Source organism: Dunckerocampus dactyliophorus, chromosome 15, assembly GCF_027744805.1.
Source record: "Dunckerocampus dactyliophorus isolate RoL2022-P2 chromosome 15, RoL_Ddac_1.1, whole genome shotgun sequence".
Lineage (NCBI taxonomy): Eukaryota > Metazoa > Chordata > Actinopteri > Syngnathiformes > Syngnathidae > Dunckerocampus > Dunckerocampus dactyliophorus.
This window is the reverse complement of record NC_072833.1, coordinates 2,337,501-2,363,000: the sequence shown is the minus strand read 5'-3', so window position 1 is coordinate 2,363,000 and position 25,500 is coordinate 2,337,501. Positions and strand designations below refer to the sequence as shown.

Sequence of the window (25,500 nt, the reverse complement as noted above, 5' to 3'; positions counted from 1 at the left end):
GCTGGCTTTTAGAGTGTGTTTGTGTGTGTGTGTGTGTGTGTGTGTGTGTGTGTGTGTGTGCCCATCTGAGCCACAAATTACCTTACCTTGGAATGAATATTTACAATCATCTGAATTTCAATGCACGCTATATAACAAATCATTTTATTGTTATTTTAGGTGTGGGCGTACAGTACCAGCCAAAAGTTTGTACACTTTGACACTTTCTCATTCAACAAGATGCAAAAGTGTCTCAAAAAGTTTTGACTGGTACTCTACTTGGTGTTGAATCAGGGTATGGCGTCTATCTGAGCGAAAATTCCAGAGGAGTCCCTAATATTTTAGTTATCTTCCTGGTAGCAAAATATTAGAAATAGTCCACAATTGCAAACCACCATAATAAATACTGTATATTGTTATGGTTGTCCGACTGTGTCTATAGAAACTGCGCACCATACCTCCACTAAATATATTATGTCCACATGATGAGGTAATAATTGTTCCATTTTTCTGTTATTTGACATGTGGTGTCTTTTTACGAGTAAAATTGCACACTGATGCCTCTCTGACAGTGTCAATAAAAACTGCACACCCTACCATTTATAAACTAGTTTATGTTTAGATACATGATGCATAAGAAAGGTAATGGACTCATAACTATGTTATTGTTTTGTTATTTGAGGTGTGGCGTTTATTCATAACAACGAACACAATTTATACCGCTGTTTCATCGGGGCATGGTGTCTATTGCAGACAAATTCCGAAAGAAGTCCTGAGAATAAACCACAAGAATAAACATATTGTTAAATTCACACCTCTCTCACATTATGAATAAAAACTGCGCACCCCACCCCCACACGTCCTTGTAAATATATTTTTTTGTTATTTGAAGTGTGGTTGTTATTTAACTGGCCACACAGTGTTTAATCGAGGCGTGGCCTCTATCAGAGCGGAGGCCACTGTTTAAGGAACACATGATGAACTCGAAGGGGCGACCTTGAGCGGTTCATCACTCACCACACGCTCCAAGGCCAGCGCTGTCGTAACCCGTGGCCTTCATGGAACGAGTGGCGTGAAAATCTTTCAAATTAATGCCGCGTCGCCTTCAAGCGGCAAAAGTCAATAATTTCATATTACAGCTGTCACTTGACTGAGGGGACGTGTTCCCACCTGTGTCATGCGTGCTGTGCTGTACACGAGGGGCTATATTTACCAGGTTTGCGGTGATGTAATAACTAGCATTCGATAGCTGTATAAGACAAACAATCTGTTCCCTTGGCGACCATCCACTCCTGCAGCGTCCATCTTGACTCAGACACCACATTGGTCAGCTGGCCGCCATACGCAAACAAAGAAGCGGAACATGGACGTGGTGTTGGCGCCTGGTGTCAGCGGCTATGCATGTATTCCTGGAAAAACCACTTTCTATTTTAGCGGCGGAGGTTGGCGTCTAAATAGAACACCGTGGAAGACTGACGATGAAGGATGACGTTTTGTTTTAAGGCCGTGCACGAGGCCCCTCTCGCCCTCACGTCCGAAATTGGATGTGATTCTCGCCACCTTGCTATTATCCACTCTGCATTTGGGCCAAGGACTATTGAGACCGCTTCACTTTGTCACGCTGCAGCGCCCCAATCAGCGGCCCGTGTCACAGGCGCCACGTCCACCGCCTGCTATTTATAGGGCGCTATCTCATTGACCTCATCTAATCGAAGAGGTCAATGCCAAAGTCTTTATCCCGAAAAGCATGTCCTTTCCAATTTGCCCCAGCGTTCATACTGGAAAACGCCACACTTCATCATTCTAGACCAGGCGTGGCAATTTTCAAACTTTTCTGTCCCGCAGCTCATTTTTTATTGGGCCTAAGCATAGTGTAAAAATAACATGAATTCATGATTAATGAGATATATTAGCGGACGTGACAGTGGATTTCCACTTTTTGCGGAGGTTACTTTTCCATTGAATGCCGAGTAATAGCCGTAAAAATGTCCTCCGAGCCCACCTGTTAGCGTGACGTTGATGTTCTCCTCCGACATTTGCAATAAGAGGGAGTGTAATTATTAGATTAGATTCAGCTCCGTAACCCTCCTCGTCTCACTTCAGTATGCCTCACACACTTATTAATTCATTCATTAATAAATGATGGCGTTTGCATGGTTGACTACGGCCTATTATTAGTCCACAAAATGCACATTTAAGCAAATGCTACGTATTGTTGGTCTAAATCAGGGGTCACCAACGTTTTTTCTTGTGAGAGCTCCTTTTAGAAAATGAAAATGGCCACGAGCTACTCATTTTTGTAGAAATGATTTTCATACCTTATTTCAACCCAAACAGATTAAATATGCTTGTTTTACCAAAACATTAACAAAATGCTCACATTTTATGTTTCACAATACTTTTCTTTCTAGTGTTCTCACATTATTACCTGAAAACCTGAATGAAAAGCAGGCTTGCGGGCGCCTCATGTGGTCGTGACTATAGGGGTGTTATTTCATGTCTAAAGGGCTCTAAGGATGATAAAAAACTGTATTTAAAAAGTCAGAAACAGGTGTTCCATGCTCTAACTACAAAAATATTCAATTTATTAATATTGAATCCTAATCCTAGAACTAATTACCTGTGATAAATGAAGGATTACTTTATATAATTTTCACTTTTGCGTCTCACGATAGCCCGCGGTGTGTTGAAGGACTGCCGAACAAAGTGCAAAACCTCGCATGCAAAAACGCTTGACGAAGCATAAAGGCATAAATATGTAAAAATGTAGGGAATTTTTTTAACAGTGATACATTCATGCTGTACATTTTACCTCTCTTATCACCTATTTCTAAATTATTGCCAACTGAGATGTGTGTTCTTTATTTTTGGAGGAAAAAAATAAAAAAACATTATTATTATTATTATTTTTTTTTTTACCAAAAATCTCCAAATTTGCAGGGCTGTGAAGGCTGAATGGTGAAAGTGCCTGGATCCTCTGAACACTGAAAGCTAAGAGGAGGATGTTTTCTTCAGCTAGCGTAGCATATACTGACCTACATTGGATTGGCTTTAACATCTTTAAGGCACAAAATGTATCAAAGCGCTTGCTTCAATTTGTCTGTAAAGTTTGAACACCCCTGTCCTGAAGAGTAGAAATAAACTACTTATTTATACCAGGGGTCCCTAACCAGTACTTTGTGGGCCGGTATGGAAAAAAATCATATCCACACATACCTGTACCTTTTGTTCCACTTTGGAAACAATGATGTTAAATGAAAGCGTATTCATTTGATATTTAGCTTTTTCTTCATTCTACATAACAATAGCATTAAATTACCATGAAATCCGAGGCACACCTCACCACACCGTGGGCTCAAAAAGTTAGGGGTCCCTGCTATATATGGCATGTGGGACCACCTCTTAACCAATTAATTCATCAGTCAGATGTTGGGGTGGACGAGCATTCCGAAAGAGATACTTCTGTGCATCGCTAATTTGCCTCTGGGGCACACAGCACAGCAGGTTAAAATATACTGGCAGGAGATGATATCACCGTATATATTGACACCCCCGGGCGCCTCCTCCTCCAGATTGCCTGATTAAGATGGGGGGGGGGGGGGGGGGATTTGTAACAGCAGACACAAGATACACTTGATTAATTCGACCTTCCGGGGAAAAGTGTCCGCTTTTTTTTTTTCTGTCTGTCTGGCAAAGCATGCTGAAAGTGCAAGGGAAGATGCAGGAAAAGTCTATTACTTGGACAAACATGTAGGGACTTACAGGAACGTGTGTCTGTTGGAATTTTCTCCCTCCTCCCTCAAGCAGCGTCCTCCTCTGCAGCCCCTGTAATTTGTTGGACCACTGTCAGGGAAGACAAATGGTCTCATCTGGTCCTGGTATTAACAGCAGGTCCAGTCACACGATGCCCACCTCTTCCTGCCACCATCCATCTTTCCACACATATACGGTAGATTGTGTATGCTCGAGCGTCCCAGAGGGGGCGTTGGCTATTTCCCATAATCTGCACTGATGAGATACTGTAATGGACCTTGGGTTCAATGGCCGACGAGCTTTTTCGTCATTTAAATCAAGCTTTATTTAATTGAACCCTTTTTTCAGTGTGAGTGGAGGGGTGATGGGGCTTTTTCAGAAGGCATTGTATACCAGGGCTTCACCTGGTGGCCCGCACGCCAAATCCGGCCCGTTAACGACACCAGGCGGGCTCTCGAGTTTGGTTCAAAACTTCAGAGTGAGTAACATTTTTGTAGCTGTGCTCTTGTCACATAGAGGACCTTTGACATAGCTACACTTTTTGCAGTCCTCAAAAACAGCAACACTCCTCTCATATAGAGGATCTTAGACAATTTTTGCAATAGGTCCTCAAAAACAGCAGTGCATTCCTGTCATATAGCGCATCTTGACAAGCATTTTTGCAGTAGGTCCTCAATAACAGCAGAGAACTCTTGTGACATAGAGGATCATTGACTGGTGTTTTTGCAGTAGGTCCTCAAAAACTGCAGCACTCCGCTTATATAGAAGCAGTACATCCTTAAACTCAATACAACGCGATGATCTTTGACAAGCATTTTTGCAATAGGTCCTCAAAAACAGCAGAGCACTCCTGTCATACAAAGCATTTTTGAGAAGCATTGTTTCAAAAACAGCACAGAACTCCTGTCACATAGAGGACGTTTGACTATAGCACTATAGCGTTTTTGCCGTATGTCCTGAAAAACAGCAGTGCTCCTTTTGTGTGGAGGAATTTTCGCTAGTGTTTTTGCAGAAGGTCTTCAAAAACAGCAGCACTCCTTTTATACAGGAGACGGATGACTAGCATTTTTGCAGTAGGTCCTAAAAAAACGGCAGAACACTCCTGTTTTATAGAGTAACTTTAACTGGTGTTTTTGCAAGAGGTCCTCAAAAACAGCAGCGAACTCCTGTCACAAAGAGGATGTTTGACTAGCGTTTTTTGCACTAGGTCCTCAAACACAGCAACACTTCTCTTATATAGAAGATGTATGATGATGCATTTTTCCAGTCCTTAAAAACAGCAGTGCTTATCTTTAGATGACTCTGGCTTTTGCAGTAGGTTCTCATAAGTCACAAAGCAGAACACTCCTGTCATATAGAGCATCTTTGACAAGCATTTTTGCAGTAGGGCCTTGAAAACAGCAATGCTCCTACGGTACGGAGGAACTTCCACTAGCGTTTTTGCAGGAGGTCCTCAAAAACAGTTGTTAGACTTGTATTTTCTCAGTAGGTACTTAAAAACAGCAGTGCTCCTGTCATATACGACAGGAAATTTGACTAGTGTTTTTGCAGCAGGTTCTGTTCATGACTTTTTTTTTTAAATTGTCAGCTTGCATGATGTATGACACTCATCTAACACTTTTTTCTTGTGGTGTCGACATATTGCGACACTGTTTGAAAAAGAGAGAGGATTCTCACTCAGTGCGTCAGCCCATCTATCTGTCATTGCAGGAGAAATGAAAAGGTGGCTTAGGAAACATTTTAGAGGTACAAACTCCCTCTTTAAGTTTATAATCACCGCTTGAAGAGGAGTTGAAGAGTTCAGTGAGGAGAATCGTACTCAGAGGTGCTTCTAACAGTCCGGGTCCGGGTTCGGGTCCGGGTCCGCATGTTCTACTCTTGGCAAACGCAGCTCTGCTGTGCACCTGTCATCACCCACCCTCCACCCTCAAAAGTCGCGCATAAAGACACGAGAGCGAGTGAGTTTACGGGAAGGGAGGTTGAGTCATCCTCCCTTTTGTCCAATGGCGTCTCTCAGCCTGTTGCTTTGGTAACGTGACGTCACAGCTCAGGCTCGGAGTTACATTCAACTTCACGTGAGCGCTTCTTGTACCCTGAAAGGAGAAGTTGCGCACAAACAAATGATTGCACAAAGACAACTCTCTTCTGAAACACCTGTGCATGCGCGGCCTCAGCCGACGCAAGCCGCTCATCTCGATCGAGCGTCAGTCGACATGATTACACAAAGGGGGCACCGACAGAGTTTGCTTCCCCGAAAGGTGTCGGTTGCCAGGCAACATCAGTTTATTGAACACTCAGGAAAGACTGTAGAGGCTGTGCTGAAGAACGCTGGACTATTTTTGGTAACTTTGCAGGTTTTAGTCGATGACTCGGGGCTGCCTGTGTTTGTGTTCGTGCATGTGGAGGTGCTCAAGTGTGTCATAACATGTAGAAGACAGTACTGATACATTGGTTTCATCCTATCGCCTTTGTCAAGGTGGTTTTGTTTCAGTGTGGTTTTGTTGCTTTGTGAGCAGGCTTTCACAGCAACTGCATAACCGTTATTTATGATATTGTGTTGTGTCGAGGTAAGGCTGTGGCAAAGGAACAAACCTCTGTCTTTTTTGATGCAGATTTGTTAAAAAAAAAAGGTGCAGATTGGCAACATTTCTAAATACATTTGGAAAGCTTTTTGTTTTTTGGGGGGGGAACTTTGGGAACTGATTCTGATATGCTTGGGTCGTCTTATTGCGCAGGCAGGGGTGTCCAAAGTTTTTTTAATTGGCCCGCGGCACATTGACTCTACACATAGGCTCTACAACACCTGCACCACCTGAACCATGTTGTAGTCACTACGCATTCTTTACACTGTACTCTTTACTTGCGTATCTTGCTTGCTTGCTGCTGTTACAAGTAAATTTCCCCGCTGTGGGATAAATAAAGTACATACATACATACATACATACATACATTGTAAAAATACAATTTACCAAGAAATATAAAAAAACAACAACAAAAAAGGACAAATCTGCAGTAATTTTACAAGAATAAAGTCAAAATATTAAGAGAAAAAAGTTGTAATTTTATGAGAATAACATCATAATATTATGAGGGAAAATACTCTAATTTTAGTATTTATGGTTGAAATATTAAAGAAAAAAATAAAATAAAGTTATTTTTGGAAATTTATTTAGAGGAAAAAGTTATAATAATACGGGAATAAAGTCAAAATATCGTGGGAATAGAGTCATAATATTACTAAATGAAAATTTATGAAGATTATTTCAGAAAAAAGGTTAAAGATTTGGACAATTTTTTAAAAAATGCAGAAAAAAAGAGCAAAGTTGATACTAATGATAGGCTTCTTCGCCTATATCACAAAGCAACTTCTCCAACAACTACATCAGCATTATTTATGAAAGTAAGTATGGCAGTGGTAAAGGTATAGTTAATTACATTTTTGGTGCAAGTTAGTTATTTTATATGTAAAGAAAGCTTACCTTTTATAACGTTTTAATTTTATTTTCATTTATGATTTTATTTCATATTAAATTTACTTTTTCTTATTTTTTTCTTAAATGTTGGTGGGAATTCAAGACCACAATGCAAACAAAAAAACATTCCAGCCAATTATAGCAACCCCCCAGGTACAAGTATGCCCTTTAGTGGCTGAGAGCAGAACAGGGATGGAAAAAGTGCAAGTTATAATGTACTAATAATAGTCCACCATGCACAAGCATGACGTAGTGTATGTATTGTTGTCAAACAGCATTTTGCTAATAGCTATTTGTGTTAGTCGCGGTTTAGCGGCTTAGACAGTGTGACCTGCACTGTTGTGTGTTTTCATACACGACTCATGAAGGTGGGAAATGACTCATGTCTGTTTTATTTTCCGAATCTCAACTGGTGCAACAAAAAAAGCGTAATTGCATAAGTTCTCTGAGCAGCACATGCACACATACTGTACACACCTACACACACACACACACACACACACACACACACACACACACACACACACACACACACACCAAGCACTGCGAGGGAGGATATGACACGTCCTATTAGCATCAAAGACTCAGCACTTTTTTTCTCCTCCTCCTCCCAGCATGCTTTGCACAAGAACTCGGGGGAAGCCTCTGCTATTGTCACATAATGACACGCATGACCAACGGGAATAACAAAACCACCGGTGCAGATGTTCTTTTGTTATTGAAAACAGCTAGCAAGGAGCTGTTAACGTGCTCGCACAACACAGTGGCAACTCTCAGTGAGTGAGTTGTAATCAGCACAAGCCGTCAATCACGTCGCCAAAGTACTTTCAACGGGAAATCAACCAGCCAGGCAAAATAAATAGGAGTTAATTGCTCATCGCTCTAATGAGATACAAGGTGTGGACAGCGACCAACACGGATGATGAAGTCATTGTTACTATCTATTCCCAAGAGGGTCAGAAACGAGGAACGGAAATCGTACGAACAAAACTTAAAATGACATCTTTCTTATAACATTGCATACATTTACATTATTTACATTGTAACAGTTTTTTCTTGAAATAGCATTCTTCTTGGAACATTCATAAAGAATTTTTCTGTCACAATATTGCAACTTTATTCTCACAACATTAACACTTTTTCCCCTCATCATATTGCAATTATATTCTTGTGACATTACAGCATTATTTTACCCAAAAATGACAGTATTCTCAAGATATTATTTCTTTATTTAGTGTATCGATCTATTTTTTATTGTTCGTTGTAAAAATACAACTTTATTCTTGTGACATTACGACTGTTTTTCCCTTTTTTCCAAAATAGTACATCTTTGTTCTTGCAATTCTCCTAACATTACGACTTTTCTTCTTTTAATGTTGAAATACAACTTTATTCTCAGAACATTACGACTTTTCTTCTCGTAACGCTACGACATGTATTGTTGTAACATTGTGACTTTTCTTCTTGTAACATTACGACTTTTTTTGTCATAAAATTACGACTTTCCTTCTCGTAATATTACGACTTTTCTGCTTGTAACACTACGACTTTTCTTCTCGTAACATTACGACTTTTTTTCTTGTAACATTACGACTTTTCTTCTCGCAACATTACGACTTTTCTTCTTGTAACGTTATTCAATTTTTCCGAAATATTACATCTTTGTTCTTTCAACATTACAACTTTTTTCTTGTAATATTACAACATTATTGCCAGAAAATGACAACTATTTATCTCGTAATATTCTGACTTGTTTTCTTATTATTATTATATGTGACTTGAATGTAATGTAACATAAAAAAGCTTTGCTAAATAACCTATCGACTTCATTCTCATAACATTATAACATTTTTTGGAAATATTACAATTGGTTCTCGCAACATTACAATACTTAACTATTGTATTATTCTCATAACATTGCGAATTATTGTTGTTGTTGTTTTGGGTGCATATACCTAGCATCATAAATGTGCAATTTCACATTCCAAGCTGGTCCGTGTTGCCTATGAAGTCCATCGTTGTCACTGGCCGAATGAAGCAAGTAGAAATAAAGCACCATCTTTAATTTGTGGGTGTTCCATTTACATTAATAGTCCAAAGTGTTCACACGCTCTCTTCAGGCTCCCACCTCCACTTAACACATGTGGAACAAATGAGAAATACGCCATTATAAAATGAAAGCTCACGTAATGTTATTAAAAATCAATGTATCCGCTTTGGTGTCCTCCCCTCCTCTACACCTGTGACTCCATTATAACAATTAATCTGCTCCTTTCCTCCAGAAAGCCAAAAATGTTGACGAAAAACATGTTTTTATACTTTTACAATTATAGTTGTATGCGCAGATAACAACTGGAAATGCGAGGTGGCCGCGAGATCGACACGCACACGGCCTTTGTGTTTCGCCCTGAGTTATTTCTTGAGTTCAGTAGTGTTTCTCTCCTCAAGTCTCTGCTTTTCTTTTGGTGCAAAATAATAATCCACAATGGAGCCAAAGAAAGTTGCAAGTGCCAGCATTTTGGTAAAGAAGGTGAGAAATGCTACTGAATTCAAGAAATAACCCATGGCAAAACAAATTACATGTCATTTATATGCATTTGGAATCATTTTCTGCATCTAAAACTATAAAAACATGTTATGTGTTAACATTTTAGAGCAGGGGTCTGAAACTCAATTTATCGTTGGCACCTATAAAACAGATATGAAACTTTTTTAGTGTTGTTAATTACCCTTTACTTAACATATGTACCCTTTTTTACCAAATAAAAAAATAGCAACAGCATTCATTTTTCAGTATGCAGGCCTCGGTGGTTTGGACACGCCTGCTGTACAGTATAGGCTGGAAACGCAGCATGCATGGCAAAGAAGGCCCCCTCCAAAACAGAAGTCCATACGCCTTTCTGTATTTTTAGCCTCCACTCTGGGGAAACATCAACACTGCTCATTTAACACACACACACTGACCTTCCGCACTACACACACACACACACACACACACACGCACGCAATAACACACCACCCGCACATTCGCACAGCGCGTCTGCTTAATGGGCATAAAGGGTGTGAAGACACGAAGAGGGCTTTTCGCAGAACTGCAGCACAGTGTGATAAATAGTGGAGATGGATGGATCCTCTTACACGTGGCCTTGTCCCTGGGGGATGCTGCCTTCACTGACCGCTCACAATGTTGGTACAGATGTCACCATATACAGATAAACTGAAGGATTCACAGGCCACTTTGATCCTCCTTTGTAATATTCTGATGAGGGTCGTGTTTCATTCTCTTGAATGAAATGAATGTGGCTGCAGGCCACACACACTTTGGGCACCTCCTGTTTATGATTAGCATATTGTTGTAAGATTTAAAATGCCCGGTAACAAAAAAAAAAAGCCTTTTTAGTCAAAAATAGGCACTTTTACCCTTGATTTTTTTTTTAAATTTTGCCTTAGATTTCTGCTTTTTGGATTGTACTAGAGCAGTGATTCCCAAATACTACTGTGCCGCGGCACATCAGCTCATTCAATACCAAAGACATATTTATACATTATTATAAACCCGAACGCCCCATCCCAGAGACGTATTTATACGTCGTTTACGTTTTTTTGCGCGAGAGGCAAAAAGGAAGTGATGACGCAATTGCACACTAAAAGATGTCACTGTTAGATCAGTTTTAAGCCACATAAACGGCCACAATGTGGCAGAAGTGCATTTGATGAGAGCTCGGCATGGATGTTTTGCATTTAAAAACACACTCGACAGCAAGGAGGAAGTGTAAGAGCATGGAAGAGTGTAGCGTGTAAAAGGTTACTCATTGGAGGGAAATTTTAACGTAGGCACACGCACACATGCGTGCACACACACAGTTTAGTTCCAAATGTGGAATTGTAAATAGTTCTCGGTCTTGTACTTGTAAATTTTGATGTAAAACAACCCTTTTTATTTTTTATGTTGTGGTATTGTTATTGAGAGATTTGAGCTGTCACAAAAGCAAAAAAAATGTGTCAAAATGCTTGAAATGTATCTTTTCACAAAAAGCTGGTTTTCTCCCTTTTTTAGTCGGGAACTGATATTTTCCTGAAACTTACCTATGCTCTACTGCTGATTACTAAAGAACAGAAAACGGTAGAAGCAAACGTTTTTTCCCGATGAAAGTCTAATCTTTCTTTTGGTAGCCAAAGAACACAATATTCTGTGTGCTTTGAAAAATCAGTCAAAAGGGTTGTCTTTTGGAAATTGAATGAGTTAATATGCCAAGAGATCATCAGGTAGGAAATTATCTAATTTCACTGAATTGGTCCGAAAATGATTATTCAGTACAAATAACGTGTGTTCATCTATCTTTGGCAGAATAGTTAGGGCTCAGGGGTAAAACAAGGGCGTAGGGGTATCTTCACCTAGATGGCAGAAGATCCAAAATTGACCTAATTATTGCGTGATATGTACTTTTTGTGACATTCTTATTTGGTGGTGTGCCGACACTTTTCTCTAATGTCAAATAAAAGAAGGGAAAGAAAGGGAAACACTGGCGTAGAACTCACTGGGAGTGATAACATTCACTTTTTTCACACTTCTTGCGTGTCTGTCTTGCAGCCATTGGTGTTCAGATGACTCTGGAAGTGATGGAATCCAAATTTTGGGCCATTGCATCACAGGTGCGTATGCATCCACTCATCGGACACAACATTAGGCACACCTTCTCAATATGAACATTTAACTTACATTAGGAGATGTATTGATTTAGCAATATGTTTATAATGTTAACAAACTACCTGAGACGCGGGTAGGGTTAAATAAGCTCTTCCTACTCCTTTTCGGACATGTAAACATGCGGCGCACTTGAATGCAACACCGTTGGGCATGTTCCAAATAAACTAAACCATAATGTATGTATGTACTAGAAGTGCTAGATGAAGATTAGCGGTGTGTTGAAAGAGTGATATATGGTGTCCTTCCACACCTCCAAGGCTCGGCCACCTTCGTCTCCCACGGTGGCAAAGATAGCGATTAAAAGAGCATTAAGGCCTCTGGCTGGCTGGGCGTTAAATGATGGATGGCACTACACCAGCCGTGTGTGTGTGTGCGTGTGTGATATAGTGTGTCCCGTGTGGAACATATGCACAGCCATCTGTTCACAAGTTGTCCGTTTTCATCTGCGAGGAACTCGTTAGTGTCATTTTCAGACGTTATTCTAGCTGGTGCATGAATATTTCACCTTATTGTTGGCTTTCATGTGTTAAGAAGTAAAGGTATCACCCCCCCACACACTGCTTAGATGGCTTACGTAATCTTGATGTCACTGTCAAACATGTTTATTTTATAGGCTTTGTGCAACATCATACACTCACACTGTGTCTATTTTTAAGTTTTCATCCTCCTGGGGTGGGGTGGGGGGATGGTAGAGAGGCTTCAGAATGACAATGAAGCAGGAGGTACACTGCAGCCATTCATTTATTGAATGCTATGTTTGTTACTGTGGGTCTAATTACACGGCTGGTACCAAGTGTAGTGGCCAGCGAGTGAGGAAATATCTTGTAATGCAGTCATTTAAATTCTACGACCTGAAGTCAAAAGTGCAGCGTCATTAGGCAATGAATTACGACTTGCCGAGAGCAGCTGTAGCTGCCGAGTAGCGGGAATGAGTGTGTACGTTAATTGGGCCGTGTTCTGACATCACTGTGCTGCTGCGCTGTGGAGAGACGCTGATTATGTTCATTGGAAATGATGTTTACTGTATATCCATTCATATTCTTCCATGTCCAAATACTTTTGTCCATGTTACATGTTGTATATTGACGGAAAGGTGATCACATATAATAAGACAGTATAATCTTAGTGCTAATAATGCTAATGCTAATTGTGTGAACGCCTTCAGGGCATATACGTTTCTCCACGATTTTTAAAATTTATTCCGTGGTTTTTTGTCCGCTAACTCTTAATTCATTTTTCAACCGATTCACACCATTCCAGCATCAAATTGTTAAGATCGTTCAGGAATCCCATGCAACCGTTTCAGGTTTTCAAAAAATTCCCAGATTTTCCAAAAGTCCCAAAATTCCACAGATTTTTTCCCATTGAAAATGAATGGGCCCTTTTCCATGCTCCCACCATTCGCACATTTCTCAACCGATTCAAACTATTCCACCATGAAAACATTGCACGCATCCAGGGCTTCAAACTAACATTCCAAAAAGTCAAACTTTTCCCGGAATTCCCACTTTTCCTTTGATCTTAATTACCCCACTACTTCAACAGTTTTCAACCAATTTCAACATCAAATCGTTCAGCACAATTAAGGATATCTATTTTTCACATTTAAAAATGCCTACTTTTTCCCATAATTCCCATTTTTTCCAGAAAAGTAATGAATTTAAGGATAATTCTTTGATCTTAACTTACTAAAGTACTTCATTTTTCAACCCATCCATTCATCCATTTTCTATGCCGCTTCTCCTCATTAATGATGACAATAATGCCAATAATGATAACAATGATAATTTTGGTGATGATGATGATAGTAATAATGACAATGATAATAATGACGATAATGATAAGGGCGATAATGGTAATGTTGATGATGATGACAATAATGTCGGTAAGAATGATATTCATGATGATAAGGATGATGATAATAATGATAATTTTGATGATAATAATAATGACAATGATCATAATGACAACAATGTTCATAATAAGGGTGATATTGGTAATGTCAATGATAATGATGACAATAATGCCGACAAGAAAGATATGGATGATAATAATGACAATAATGATGGTAATGATAATAATAATGACGATAAACAAGGGTGATAATGATTATGGTAATGTTTAGTTTACATTACATCATGAACATCACATGTTTCATGATATGATGTGATAAATTAAGTCATATTATAGTAATGGTCATGTAGTTTTTGCTAATTTAATTCCAAAACATAGTGACATGAAAGAACATCATGTGTTAAATGATATTAATGATAATACTGATAATGATTCCAATAATATTGTTACTCATTACAATGAACATACTTCTACTACTACCACAGGCTTACTATAACTACTATTACTAGTAATAATAATGCTAATATAATATGCATATGTATGTAATATGTATATGTATGTCATGTAATCTTCTGTATTTTTCTCTTTCCTTCTCTCCTTTTGTGTGTCTTCACAGCCAAACGACACTGATGTAAGTATCTCTCAGCTCCTCTCCTTTTTTTACTTCTGTCTCCACCTCTGGTGTCAACATCTTCTGCACCTGCTGAGCTCTGTGAAATCCTTTCACACACCTTGAACAGATTACACACGCACACGCACACACACAGTTGCAAAATGCGATCAAGGGTGCTGGAGTTAAGTCGGGTCGTGCCCAAATTAGCGCCTTCACGCTGAACGCTGGCACCTGCTGATGAACTCCTGGCTTTGAGCGTTGAGTGTTGATTGTCATGACTTTTGTGTTGTGTTGTGTTGCTCTCCAGTGCTCGGCCGTGGAGGGAGTGTGTCCTCTTCGCTGTGACAGCTTAGTGAGTGGAGCATCTTTGTGCATCACAGAGCTGATTATTTTCTTGTGTATGATTTCAGTGTAATAGCGCCTCGTTTTAAGAGTGGTAATTGCGTCGTCTGTGTCTCGTGGCAGGATATGGAGTGCTACGTGATTGACAATAATGGCTTTGTCCTCATTTCCAAGCAGCGTACTGACGTAGGTTGTCTTTTTTTTCTACACCCGTTCTCTCATAAACCTGCAGTAGATGTCTTTGTCTCCTTGCTAACAGGCCGGAAAGTTCTTTGGCGAGGTTGACGGATCAGTCATGACCACACTCATACGAATGGGCATGTTCAAAAGGTAAGGTTGCGCTTCACCCCATTCGAGCCAAATCTGGCCCGGGAATGACATCAGACCGGCCCGCAAGTTCAGTTCCAAACTTGGGAGTGGCTAACATTTTTGCAAATTCCTAAAAATAGCAGAGGATTGTCATATGAAAAATCTTTGACCAGCATTTTTGCAGTAGAGCACGCGTGTCATATAAGGGATCTTTGTTTTTTGGCAGAAGCTTCTTAGAAACAGCAGAGCGCTCCTGTCATATAGGGGATCTCTGGCTGTTTTTTTTTTTTTGAGTAGGTCATTAAAAGTAGCAGAGCACCCTTGAAGTACAGAGGATCTTTGACTAGCATTTTTGCAGGTCAAAAGTTAGGAACGACTAAAAACTGCAAAGCACTCGCGTCATATAGAAGATCTTAGATCTAGATCTAGTGGGGGGGTTTTAGCAGTAGTTTCTTAAAAACAGCAGAGCACTCCTGTCATATAGAGGGGATCTCTGGCTGGTGTTTTTTTTGCAGTAGGTCCTTAAAAATAGCAGAGCGCCCTTGAAATAAAGAGGATCTTTGACTGGCGTTTTTGCAGTTGAAAACTAGAGAGCGACTAACAATACAGTAATTTGCAGCAGATTCCAAAAAATAGCAAAGCACTTCTGCCATAGGATATTTGTCTATTGTTTTTTTTTTGGCAATGGGTCCTTAAAACCAGCAGAGCACTCCTGTTATGGAGGATCTTTGACTGGCTTTTTGCAGTAGCTCCTTAAAAATAGCAAAACATTTTTGGGCATGTTCACAAAGTAAGCTTTGAGTCTAAGGCAGGGATATTCAATTGGGAGCGACTAACGTTTTTGTAGCACTCTTGACTGGCAGTTTTGGCAGTAGGTTCCTAAAAACAGCCGACTGGTCCTGTCATTTAAGAGGGTCTCTGACAAGAGCTTTAGCATTTGCATGATACATTTTCAGACTATTAAATATGTGGCAGACAACAAAAATGTTGCAGCTCGAAAGAACCGACTGTATGTGACATTTGTGTGCAGTGCGTCATCCTGTTAGAAACCCCTTGATTGTCTTGTATGGCACCTGAGTGTCCAGTGTCCATACGCAGAAGGTACCGCACCATTCCCCCTCCTTGCAGCCTCCATCCTTTCCTCCGTGCCCTTCGTCTTTTATGCCCCGAGCCTCCTGAGTGATGTTCTATTTTTGAAGCAGCTAAAAGATTTTGTCAAGCTTCATTTGCCACAGGACATTACGTAAGAGGTCTGTATGCAGCGCGCGGCGTCGACTTTGGCGGCTTCACATCTGCAAATATGTGCGTGTTTATTACGTCATGTTTGGCTTTGTTTGTCCTTCAGGGTGTCTCTGTTTGACTACCAGGCCATGTGCAAGATGAGCGTACACTCCATCAGCAGCGCACGGCCGCTTCTTAGCGTGCGTATGCATCTATCTATCTGTCATCTATCTATTCATCTCATATACTGAATGGTCTTAATCCCATCTAGTCATTCTATGGCTTGGCATCCGCCTTCAAGTGGTTCCTGTCCAACTTCCTCCTGTAAGTGTTGCTAATGGCAACAAGCATGCATTTTTTTTCCTCAGTCATTTGGTCAAAATATTCAATGCATATTGTGCAGGAAAGTTATCAATTATGATGAAAAATAGCTACACTAAGTTACTGGAACATTTTTGCATACTCCCATGACACAACTTTGGCTCCTGGCCCAGTTTCTGTTAACAATGGCCGCCTGATTGATTCCCTTTCTGTCCACTCTCCTCTTTTCTGCACTTCACAAGCTTTCTCCTTGAGTTTAACATCTGCGGATTCTGGCACACGGAGCACTTTGCGGACGGTGAGGAGAAAAAAACCAAAAGCATGCCTTTTCCTCAGTTGTTCCCACAAAGACCTGGCAACGTCTTGCTAAGGTCTAGCTATCTTTTCGACAAATGTGACCCGGGAATGACATCAGACGGCACCATGAGTTCAGTTCAACTTGGGCGAGACTAACATTTTTGAGTCCTAAAAACACCCCAGTGCTGTCATGTAGGAGAGCAGGGGTTCTCAACTGGTCTCATCCTGGGACCCACATTTTCTCATGGTCATTAAGGTGTGAGCCACTTTTATACAGGTAAAAGCACACTCATTTAGCTTTAGTTAAAATAGCCTTCATAACACATGCATGTTGGGGGTTTTTAAAACCAAAATACACTCAGTTATATGTGCAAAATGTATTTCAGAGCACAATATTAACTACAACAAAAAATTATACTAAAGAATTATAGTTAATTCATCAAAAACCTTTTCAAAATATTTGACCCTAATGAGAAGCGGCATAGAAAATGGATGGATGGATTTATTTCAAAATCAAATTAAATTACATTATTTTACTTAGTTTTAATTAATATACATTAATTAAACATGAATTAACTTAACATTAATTAATATATATTACAAAATTAATGTAACTAATCAAATTATCTTCTAAAGTACACCTTTTTAAATTTGGAATGCAAATGTTTTGAACATTTTAAAATAAAAGTGCACCAAAAAATTTTCTATAAGTTTGTTTTATTATATTATAAATTATACATATTAAAATATTAAGTATGATATAAGTTTTTTTTATTTTGAAATACAAATATTTTGAAAATCTTAATATTTAAGATTAAAAAGTTAGTTCAGACTATTGGAAAATTACATTACACTATATAATTTTGTAAAGTATAGTATGTTTATTTTTAAATACAAATACTTTAAATTACATTCAGTATTTTAATGCAATTTTCTGATAATCTGAGGTATTTTTATTTAATGGTATAGTTGATTTTTTATTTAATTTTAATATTGAATTTGATTAATGAAATAGAAGTATTCTAAATATATTTCTGATTTGCCTGTGACCCAGCGGCTGAGAAAAACTGCTATAGAGGATCTTTGATGATCAATTTGATATTTGACGAGCATTTTTCCAGTAGGCGCTAAAACAGGGCGTGGTGCTCCTGTCATGTAGAGCAGTGGTTCTCAAATGGGTGTACTTCAAGGCACTCCAGGGGGTGTACTTGAGATTTTTTAAAACACACCGTGAGGAAAATAGGTGAAGAGGTGAAGATATGACAGAGTCTTAGGCTGACATAGCGAACAAAATTAAAAAAAAAAAAAAAAAAGGAAGCCCAGCACTCTAGCCCACCTCCTGGCTAATTCATTTATCAGTCGGACGTGTGTCCCCGTCCATATAGTGTATCTCAAACATGGATTATGTGACAATTTCTCTATATCATATCATGTATCACATTATCCTCTCATTATGTCACCTCTTGGTCCTACCTCATCACCATTATCACCATCCCTCCATCAAAGCCAAGCCATCTTCCCGTACGTGTGAGTATCTTTCATACAAAGCATGTGTGTGTCTTCAAGCAGCTCCCAGTGACCTTTGTTTGTCCCTCATTAGCCTACATACACAAGAAAAAGGGGGACATCCTGCAGCCGTGTGACACTGAGTACCCCAGCTTCGTCTACGAGCCGTCAGTCAAAGAGACCAACAGCATCATTAAGTGTGGACGCTGCCAGAAGTAATTACACACACACACACACACACACACACACACACACACACACATCAGACAATCCTGCAGTGCAGCTCTCCGCTAAGCCCACGTCCAGTCATTTCAAATTGTCCCTGTGAAAAAAAAAATCAATTTTGTACGCTTCTGCACACTGAGAGCCGTGTGTATGTATGGAAGAAAGACAGCATTAGATCAGGCTGTGTGAGGTTATACCAAGCACATGGAGGGTGAGAGAAGCATTAAAAAAGCTAAAAATGAGTGAAAGGGGGGGAAAGTTTCACCAGCATTCTGTGTTTGAGTGTGGAGAGCGCCCTCATGAGGACAGACGTGGTATTCCAATGTCTTTCCCTACAGCTTGGGTGTCCAAGGGTGATGGCGAATGCACATGTGCTGACTTTCAGCTGACATCGGAAAGTCCAGGCTTTCAACTGCATAAGAGTCTTTAAGTGGTGCATATTGGTCAAGTAAAACCAGACTTATGATCAGTCATTTTCACCAGGATTTTATCACTTGTGTCAATATGTTATTTCTCAGTTGTAAGGGCTCGTGGCAGAGGGCTCGGGTTCAATTCCTAGCCAGGGTTACGCCAGGAGGGGCATCCAGTGTAAAAACTAAGCTGAAACCATTCATGCAGTTGACTTGCAGTGGCGATTTGGCGCAAAAAGACAAAGCGAAAGTAAACAGGCCAAGAAACATGACACCACCAAAAAAAAACCACCCTGCAAAAGCTTGTGTTCAATCAATCAATCAAAGCGTGAACAGTCGTTTGGTTGCAGAGGGAGAAGGCTAAAGATGAGCCAACAGTGCCATCAAGTGGCCAATTGATGCACAGACTCACATCGTGGCTTTGAAAGGCCAACAGGCCTGACTTTTCCCTCTAGATTAGAAGATGAAAGATGTTATATTGGGCTTTCTTGAGGTTGCTTGCTTTAGTGTGTTTAATAAACAGATAAAAGGCTAAGAATATCAAAGTGGCCCCTGAATTCTTTAGTTTTTCCGTCGGCTGCCTTCTGTAAAAAAACAAAATAAACAGCGTGCACACCCCTGCGCTACATGATCGTTGCTTTTAACCTTTAACATTTGTGCTTTTCAGGATGTTTGTGGTGCAACAGATCCCAGAGAGCAACCTGCTGATGCTGGTGGTCCAGGCTGACTGTGACTGCTCCAGACAGCACTCCCCCATCACCATGGAGCCCAAGGAAGTCAAATATATCTTTTTGATTATGCGTTGTACATCACTATAACCCAAAGAGTCAAGACAGCTTGTCATACGTTCGCTGTGTACGCACCTTGACCCCTCTGAACATAACTCCTCAGTGAAATGTGAGCGGATGCGGTCCCAGAAGATCCGCAGACGCCCCGAGTCCTGCCACGCTTACCACCCTCAGGTGTGCTCCTCATAGATGTCCTCGTACATTCATCGCACTTAACTCTCACAGTGATGTCTTGTTACTTCCAGGAGAACGCCAACGACTGTGGAGGAGCATCCGCCGCGTCCCTTTCTGCCTTTCTTGTCCTCCTTTGTCCTCCCATTGCCACGTTTCTTTCCCTATGGTGACCCATCCTGTTGCCGGACACCACAAGTGGATTTATTTTGTATGTTGAAGTGTGCGTTCACACTTGTTGTGTTTAGTTACGTTAAAAGAAACGCTGCTGTGTTGGCCGTGCGAGTAGGGTTGCTTTGGTCGAGAGTGAGCGTGATCATCGGAACCCAGTCACTTGAGCCACCAAAGACACGGACCAGTGTTAAAATGACAGCAAAAATCATGCAGAAAGGACAAATATGTAAGAAAATGTTTTGGAAGTGCACAAAAGTGCACACCAAGTACCTTTTTTATTATATTTGGTCTGGACCACAAGTGCGAACGCATTTTTCACCTTGTTTTGGTTAACGGCAGTAAAATTGGCTGTTGCCATGGTTACTGCTCCTCGCATGTCAAAATACAAATGAAGGAGACGCAGGTGGCCGCTCTAACTCACGGTGATGAATTATGAATCACATGAGTGAATGTAATGACTTTTTGATTTACCTTCACCCCTCTCAGAGTCACATATGGCCGCAATAATATTTATTGTCTATATACAGGTGCAGCTCACTAATTTACTGTACAACATATATACATACATTTATTTGTGTGTATATATATATTATATTGATTTTAGGAGTTCAGACTTAGACCAATTAAACAATTTTCACATTATATGAAATTGAGGTTTTTATTAGCTGTAAACTATAATCACCAAAATTATTAAGAAATTAAGAAATAAATAAATATATATAATATTTCATACATAAATTAAATATTTATGATATTTCATATCTACAAGATATAAGAGTTGAACTAGTGAAATAAATTAACTTTTCGAAGATACTGTACGTATTCCAATTTATTGAGAGGCACCTCTTTCTCTCTCTTCTTTTGATTATCCATCCATCCATTTTCTATGTCGCTTATCCTCATTAGGGTGGCGGGTATGCTGGAGCCCATCCCAGCTGACTTCAGGCGAGAGGCGGGGTACACCCTGGACTGGTCGCCAGCCAATCGCAGAGCACATATAGACAAACAACCATTCACACTCACATTCACACCTGGACAATTTAGAGTCTAAAACATGCATGTTTTTTTGGAATGTGGGAGGAAACCGGAGTACCCGGAGAAAACCCACACACGCACGGGGAGAACATGAAAACTCCACACAGCGATGCCCAACGGAGATTCAAACCCAGAGCTTCCCGATCTCCTGACTGTGTGGCCAACATGCTAACCACTCGGCCGCACCGTGCGGCCCTTCTTTTGATTATTAAATAAATTAATAAACAAATAAACATCCATTCCCTCGTGTACGTTAACAGAGTACATCTACAGTATCTATCAACATAGGGTATTTTTGTATCCTTCTACTCGTTTCATATACTTTTTTGTTGTCCCTGTTGCATGTTTACCAACAAATTGCCTGACTGCTGACCCATTTCTAATGTGTAAACCATCAACCATATTTATTCATTTCTGTTTTTCTTTACACTTCGCACTGCTGTACTGTATGTAATCTATATTGTACACCGTTGAGCAAAGCCATTATTTATACATTAAAGTATCTCCATGTTTTTGTACTACGTGTTGTTGTCTGTGCGAACGGATTCGGATTTTTTCATCCGTTGATATTTTCCCATCTATTCTTAAACTGAAAAAACACATTTAAAGTAGTGAACAGCAACTGGGAACCAAATTGTTTGTCATTACTGTATATGCTGGGTTTTCCGAAGAAAACAGCCACATCTTAGCTTTGTGTTATAGACAGACAAAGCAAATTAGTGTAATAGCTAATAATATATCTCTGTCAGATGAATGAAAAACTTTCAGAAGATGCAGAGGGCTAATAAAAAGGAAGCTGCGGGCCTTAAATGGCCCAATCGTGTCCATACTTTGGACACCACTGGAATAAGATATCAATTTTTACACATTTCTTTCCCTATGACAAAATGGCAACATGCTAAAGAAAGGAAGTGAACAAACAATCAGTAATTGTTGGGAGATGAAGAAGGGATAGGATTAAAGAAGCTCTGTTTCTTCCTACTCCTTTTCAGGCAGGTTGTTTGATATATATTTACCACTACCAAATCAAATAACAAATTTAAATCACTAGTGAAAGCCTTGAACAGTAAATATTGATTAACTCCTGTGTGACGTCAACAAGTGGTTGTAATTGCCAATAACGACCGACGAGGGGCGCTCGCTTCCCCTCATTGTTGCTGCTTGCTCTCGATAGCGCTTGCTGGCGCTAGGAACGGCCCAGAGGAAAATGGCGGACGGTGTAGATCACATCGATATCTACGCCGACGTAGAGGAGGAGTTCAATCAGGTATTTAATGGCATTTTATCTACCCCTTTCCGGCAGGATGCAAGGTTTGTGTGTTTCTGTTCACTATCCATCAAGGCCACTGTGTCTGCGGAAACGGCTAGCAACGTTAAGACGCCTTTTTCCTCCCTCGCGTGCAGGCCCCGTGATGCTCTTAACTGTATTTTTGGTTACCTTCGTTGATAGAAAGCATAATTGATGCAATTGTGTTCTTATGTATTGTTTTTTACCTGGCGAATGGTAAGCCGGGTAAATGCCGAAACGAGTCGTTGTTTCGTGGATAAAATAGTTTGGGCCTCGGCATGGCGGCCAGTGGCGGGATAACAAAGCCAAACAAACGCAGTTTTATTAGCCAACTAGCCTAGCTTAGCGTTGCTTCACAAAACAATTAACTTTTAAGTCAATGACGGCGTTTTCGTACCTTCTTCGGTCTTGCTATGGACATACGCACTGCTTCAAACACAGCGTTTCCTTTCTTATTTAGTTTAGTTTTTCTTTTGCGACCGTTGCAGTTTTGTGGGTTGATATTTATGTGCCAAACTACAGCTTACACAAACATTGGCGGTACGTTATACGTTTTTACAGGTGCGTTACACGACAAGAGACAAATCAATCATTCGTCACATCTCGTCATATTTCTTGTCAGGCCGACTTTGCTTCATTGATCACCATTGTCTTAAAATGAGCATCATTACGTGTGTGTTGTAAACAGTGTTCACACTTGGTGGTTTGGTACGCTGTTCCCTTTTGAACACATTTTTAAAAAGCGTGTATTTTGTCATGGGCTGCCTAATAAAAACATGTGCGTAAAAGTAACGACGTGATTGGGTAGCTTTCGTGATAATAGTGCGTGATGAAACTCATATTTCATAATAAAACGCTGTCAGACTCTTATTTTTTAGATTAGTCTATTTTTTTCACCTTAAGATTTCACTAAAAGCGCCTTCACTTCAGTGTTTTTTTTTTGGCAAAAATGCTTGTATTCTGATTACAAGTATACTAGTACAGTTATAATAGTCTTATATTTGAGTCCGTACACTAAAACTATTGATTGAGCTGCTTTTCATGTTGCGTTTACTGGACATTCTGTTTTATTCTAATACCTTCGTAGCGAGAGTAAATAAATCATTGAGTGTCATCGCAATGTGGGACTCTTCCTTGTGTTTTTCAGGAAGCCGAGTACCCAGTTCATGAGCAGATCGACTTGTATGATGACGTCATATCCCCTTCAGCCAATAATGGTGATGCGCCAGAGGACCGCGACTATTTGGACTCTCTGCCTTCGCAGGGTGGGACAGAGGGGGGCAAGACCGCCCCACCCAATGTAGTATACACCTACTCGGGCAAGAGGATCGCCCTGTACATTGGAAACCTCACTTGGGTAATTTTACAAACAGGCGCCGACTAACTTTAAGTCACAATAGGATGTATGACTAATGATGTCTGTCTCCTCTTACAGTGGACAACTGATGAGGATTTAACAGAAGCAATACGCTCAATAGGCATCACAGACGTGTTGGAAATCAAGTTCTTTGAAAATAGGGCTAATGGCCAGTCCAAAGGGTACGTATTTGACGGTTGTGGTAGATTTTCTTTTGGTGTGCAGTATTGTGATGTATGTCCTGTCTTTGTCTGCCAGCTTTGCTCTGGTGTGCGTGGGCTCAGATGGGTCGTCCAGAAAACTAATGGACCTTTTGTCCAAGAGGGAGCTCCATGGTCAGAATCCTATTGTCACACCATGCAACAAACAGTCTCTCAGCCAGTTTGAGATGCAGTCACGCAAAAGTAAGTCTAGTTAGACTCACATTTATCAGCTGTTATGTTTGAAAAGGGTGACGTGATTTTCGACTCAAAAGGTAACCAGTCTGGCCAGATGTCAGGTGAAGGTAAAGCTGGTCCCCCAGGCACTGGCCGTAGTGGTTTTCCAATGGGCAGTCGAGGTAGAGGCAGGTTCCCTGGACCACCTGGCCCTGGAGGAGACCGCTTCCCAGGTTCTGTTGGCCCTGGAGGACCACCACCACACTTCCATGGTTCGTAAAAATGCACGTTCAACATGTACAAAGTTGGCTCATAGTCATTTGAAACAGTTAAGTCACTGGTACCAGACAAATGCGGCCATCCACCAGTCATGAACTAAAAAGGTGTGTATTGATGTTGTAGGAGTTAGCACCGGCTGCATTGTGCACTGCTGAGCTTGACATATTGAGGAGGCAGGATTTATCTGCACCGTTATGCCAAGAAGATTTTTTTGTTTGTTTTTTTTGTTCAGTGTTCCTGAATTGAACACAAATTAAGTATTATGCTTTCTGTTTGGCTCACATCTTACAGTGTTTGTTTTTGTGGTTACATGTTGTTTGTTATGACTCTTGACATCCAGGCTAAAGAAATCTTTTTCCCGCCTGCAAGTTTTCTGCACACTTACAACCTCTTTGGCTTGACCAACAGCTGCCAATGTCATTTAAATCTACCAATCTTTTCTGGCTACCCACTATGCTTCCTTTAGGAGAGAATGGAGTTTGACTTTTGTCCTTTCTCACATCTCTTCTGTCTCCTAGTGGTCTCACCATGCTGGGCTGCAAAAAGCCATCAGCTTGCTGGCGCCAAATAAAAAGTTGTGATTGGTTTGCTTTCTCCTCCCCATTAGGCTCAGGGATGAGACCTGATCTGATTAGGCACCAAGATGGCCACCTGGATATGAATTTCAATCCCGGGAGCTGGCGTGACAGAGGTGAAACGCCTCGATTTTGATTTGACTGACCAGTGTTTTATTCCTATTAGAAGTGCAAGTACAGTTTGCATCAAGTATTTAAGGCCAGCGTAATCACAGTATGTCAAGGTGTTCACTCTGAGGGAGGAAAGATAGCTTGGATAGAAATTTGTTGGCTTTCAGTGTCATTTCCAGCATTATGTTTTTGTCCTCTGTATGTGTTGCTCTTTTTTCATCTCTGTCACTGTATCTTTTTCAACCAGCCCATGATAAGAACTAGAGCAATGAATTCTATTTTAACGTTCTTTTATTCTTTTAATCAGCAGATTTACTTTCCCCAAGGGAGGCTG

The 25,500-nt window shown here is 40.3% G+C and overlaps 2 protein-coding genes across 17 annotated transcripts in view; both read left to right on the top strand.

The window, feature by feature from the left end:
- The window catches only part of cacna2d4a (calcium channel, voltage-dependent, alpha 2/delta subunit 4a), a 57,434-nt gene extending 35,737 nt beyond the window's left edge, over positions 1-21,697 (top strand). For 6 of the 12 annotated variants that reach the window (XM_054800553.1, XM_054800544.1, XM_054800545.1 and 3 more), the window contains 13 exons: positions 11,797-11,858; positions 14,384-14,398; positions 14,688-14,732; positions 14,846-14,908; positions 14,982-15,052; positions 16,377-16,452; positions 16,524-16,576; positions 16,816-16,871; positions 18,377-18,397; positions 18,471-18,591; positions 19,679-19,797; positions 19,894-19,973; positions 20,045-21,697. In XM_054800553.1, coding sequence (XP_054656528.1) covers positions 11,797-11,858; positions 14,384-14,398; positions 14,688-14,732; positions 14,846-14,908; positions 14,982-15,052; positions 16,377-16,452; positions 16,524-16,576; positions 16,816-16,871; positions 18,377-18,397; positions 18,471-18,591; positions 19,679-19,797; positions 19,894-19,973; positions 20,045-20,143 — 881 coding nt within the window. In that variant the 3' untranslated portion in view covers positions 20,144-21,697. Of the gene's footprint in view, positions 1-11,796; positions 11,859-14,383; positions 14,399-14,687; positions 14,733-14,845; positions 14,909-14,981; positions 15,053-16,061; positions 16,453-16,523; positions 16,577-16,815; positions 17,148-18,376; positions 18,398-18,470; positions 18,592-19,678; positions 19,798-19,893; positions 19,974-20,044 lie in introns of those variants that run through there. The other 6 variants (XM_054800546.1, XM_054800550.1, XR_008573836.1 and 3 more) reach the window with 5 other exon arrangements.
- A 612-nt stretch (positions 21,698-22,309) lies between these two features.
- Positions 22,310-25,500, top strand: part of cpsf6 (cleavage and polyadenylation specific factor 6) — a 10,057-nt gene continuing 6,866 nt past the window's right edge. For 3 of the 5 annotated variants that reach the window (XM_054800066.1, XM_054800065.1, XM_054800064.1), the window contains exons 1-6: positions 22,310-22,446; positions 23,615-23,824; positions 23,903-24,006; positions 24,083-24,228; positions 24,300-24,473; positions 25,088-25,171. In XM_054800066.1, coding sequence (XP_054656041.1) covers positions 22,387-22,446; positions 23,615-23,824; positions 23,903-24,006; positions 24,083-24,228; positions 24,300-24,473; positions 25,088-25,171 — 778 coding nt within the window. In that variant the 5' untranslated portion in view covers positions 22,310-22,386. The remainder of the gene's footprint in view (positions 22,447-23,614; positions 23,825-23,902; positions 24,007-24,082; positions 24,229-24,299; positions 24,474-25,087; positions 25,172-25,500) is intronic. The other 2 variants (XM_054800068.1, XM_054800067.1) reach the window with 1 other exon arrangement.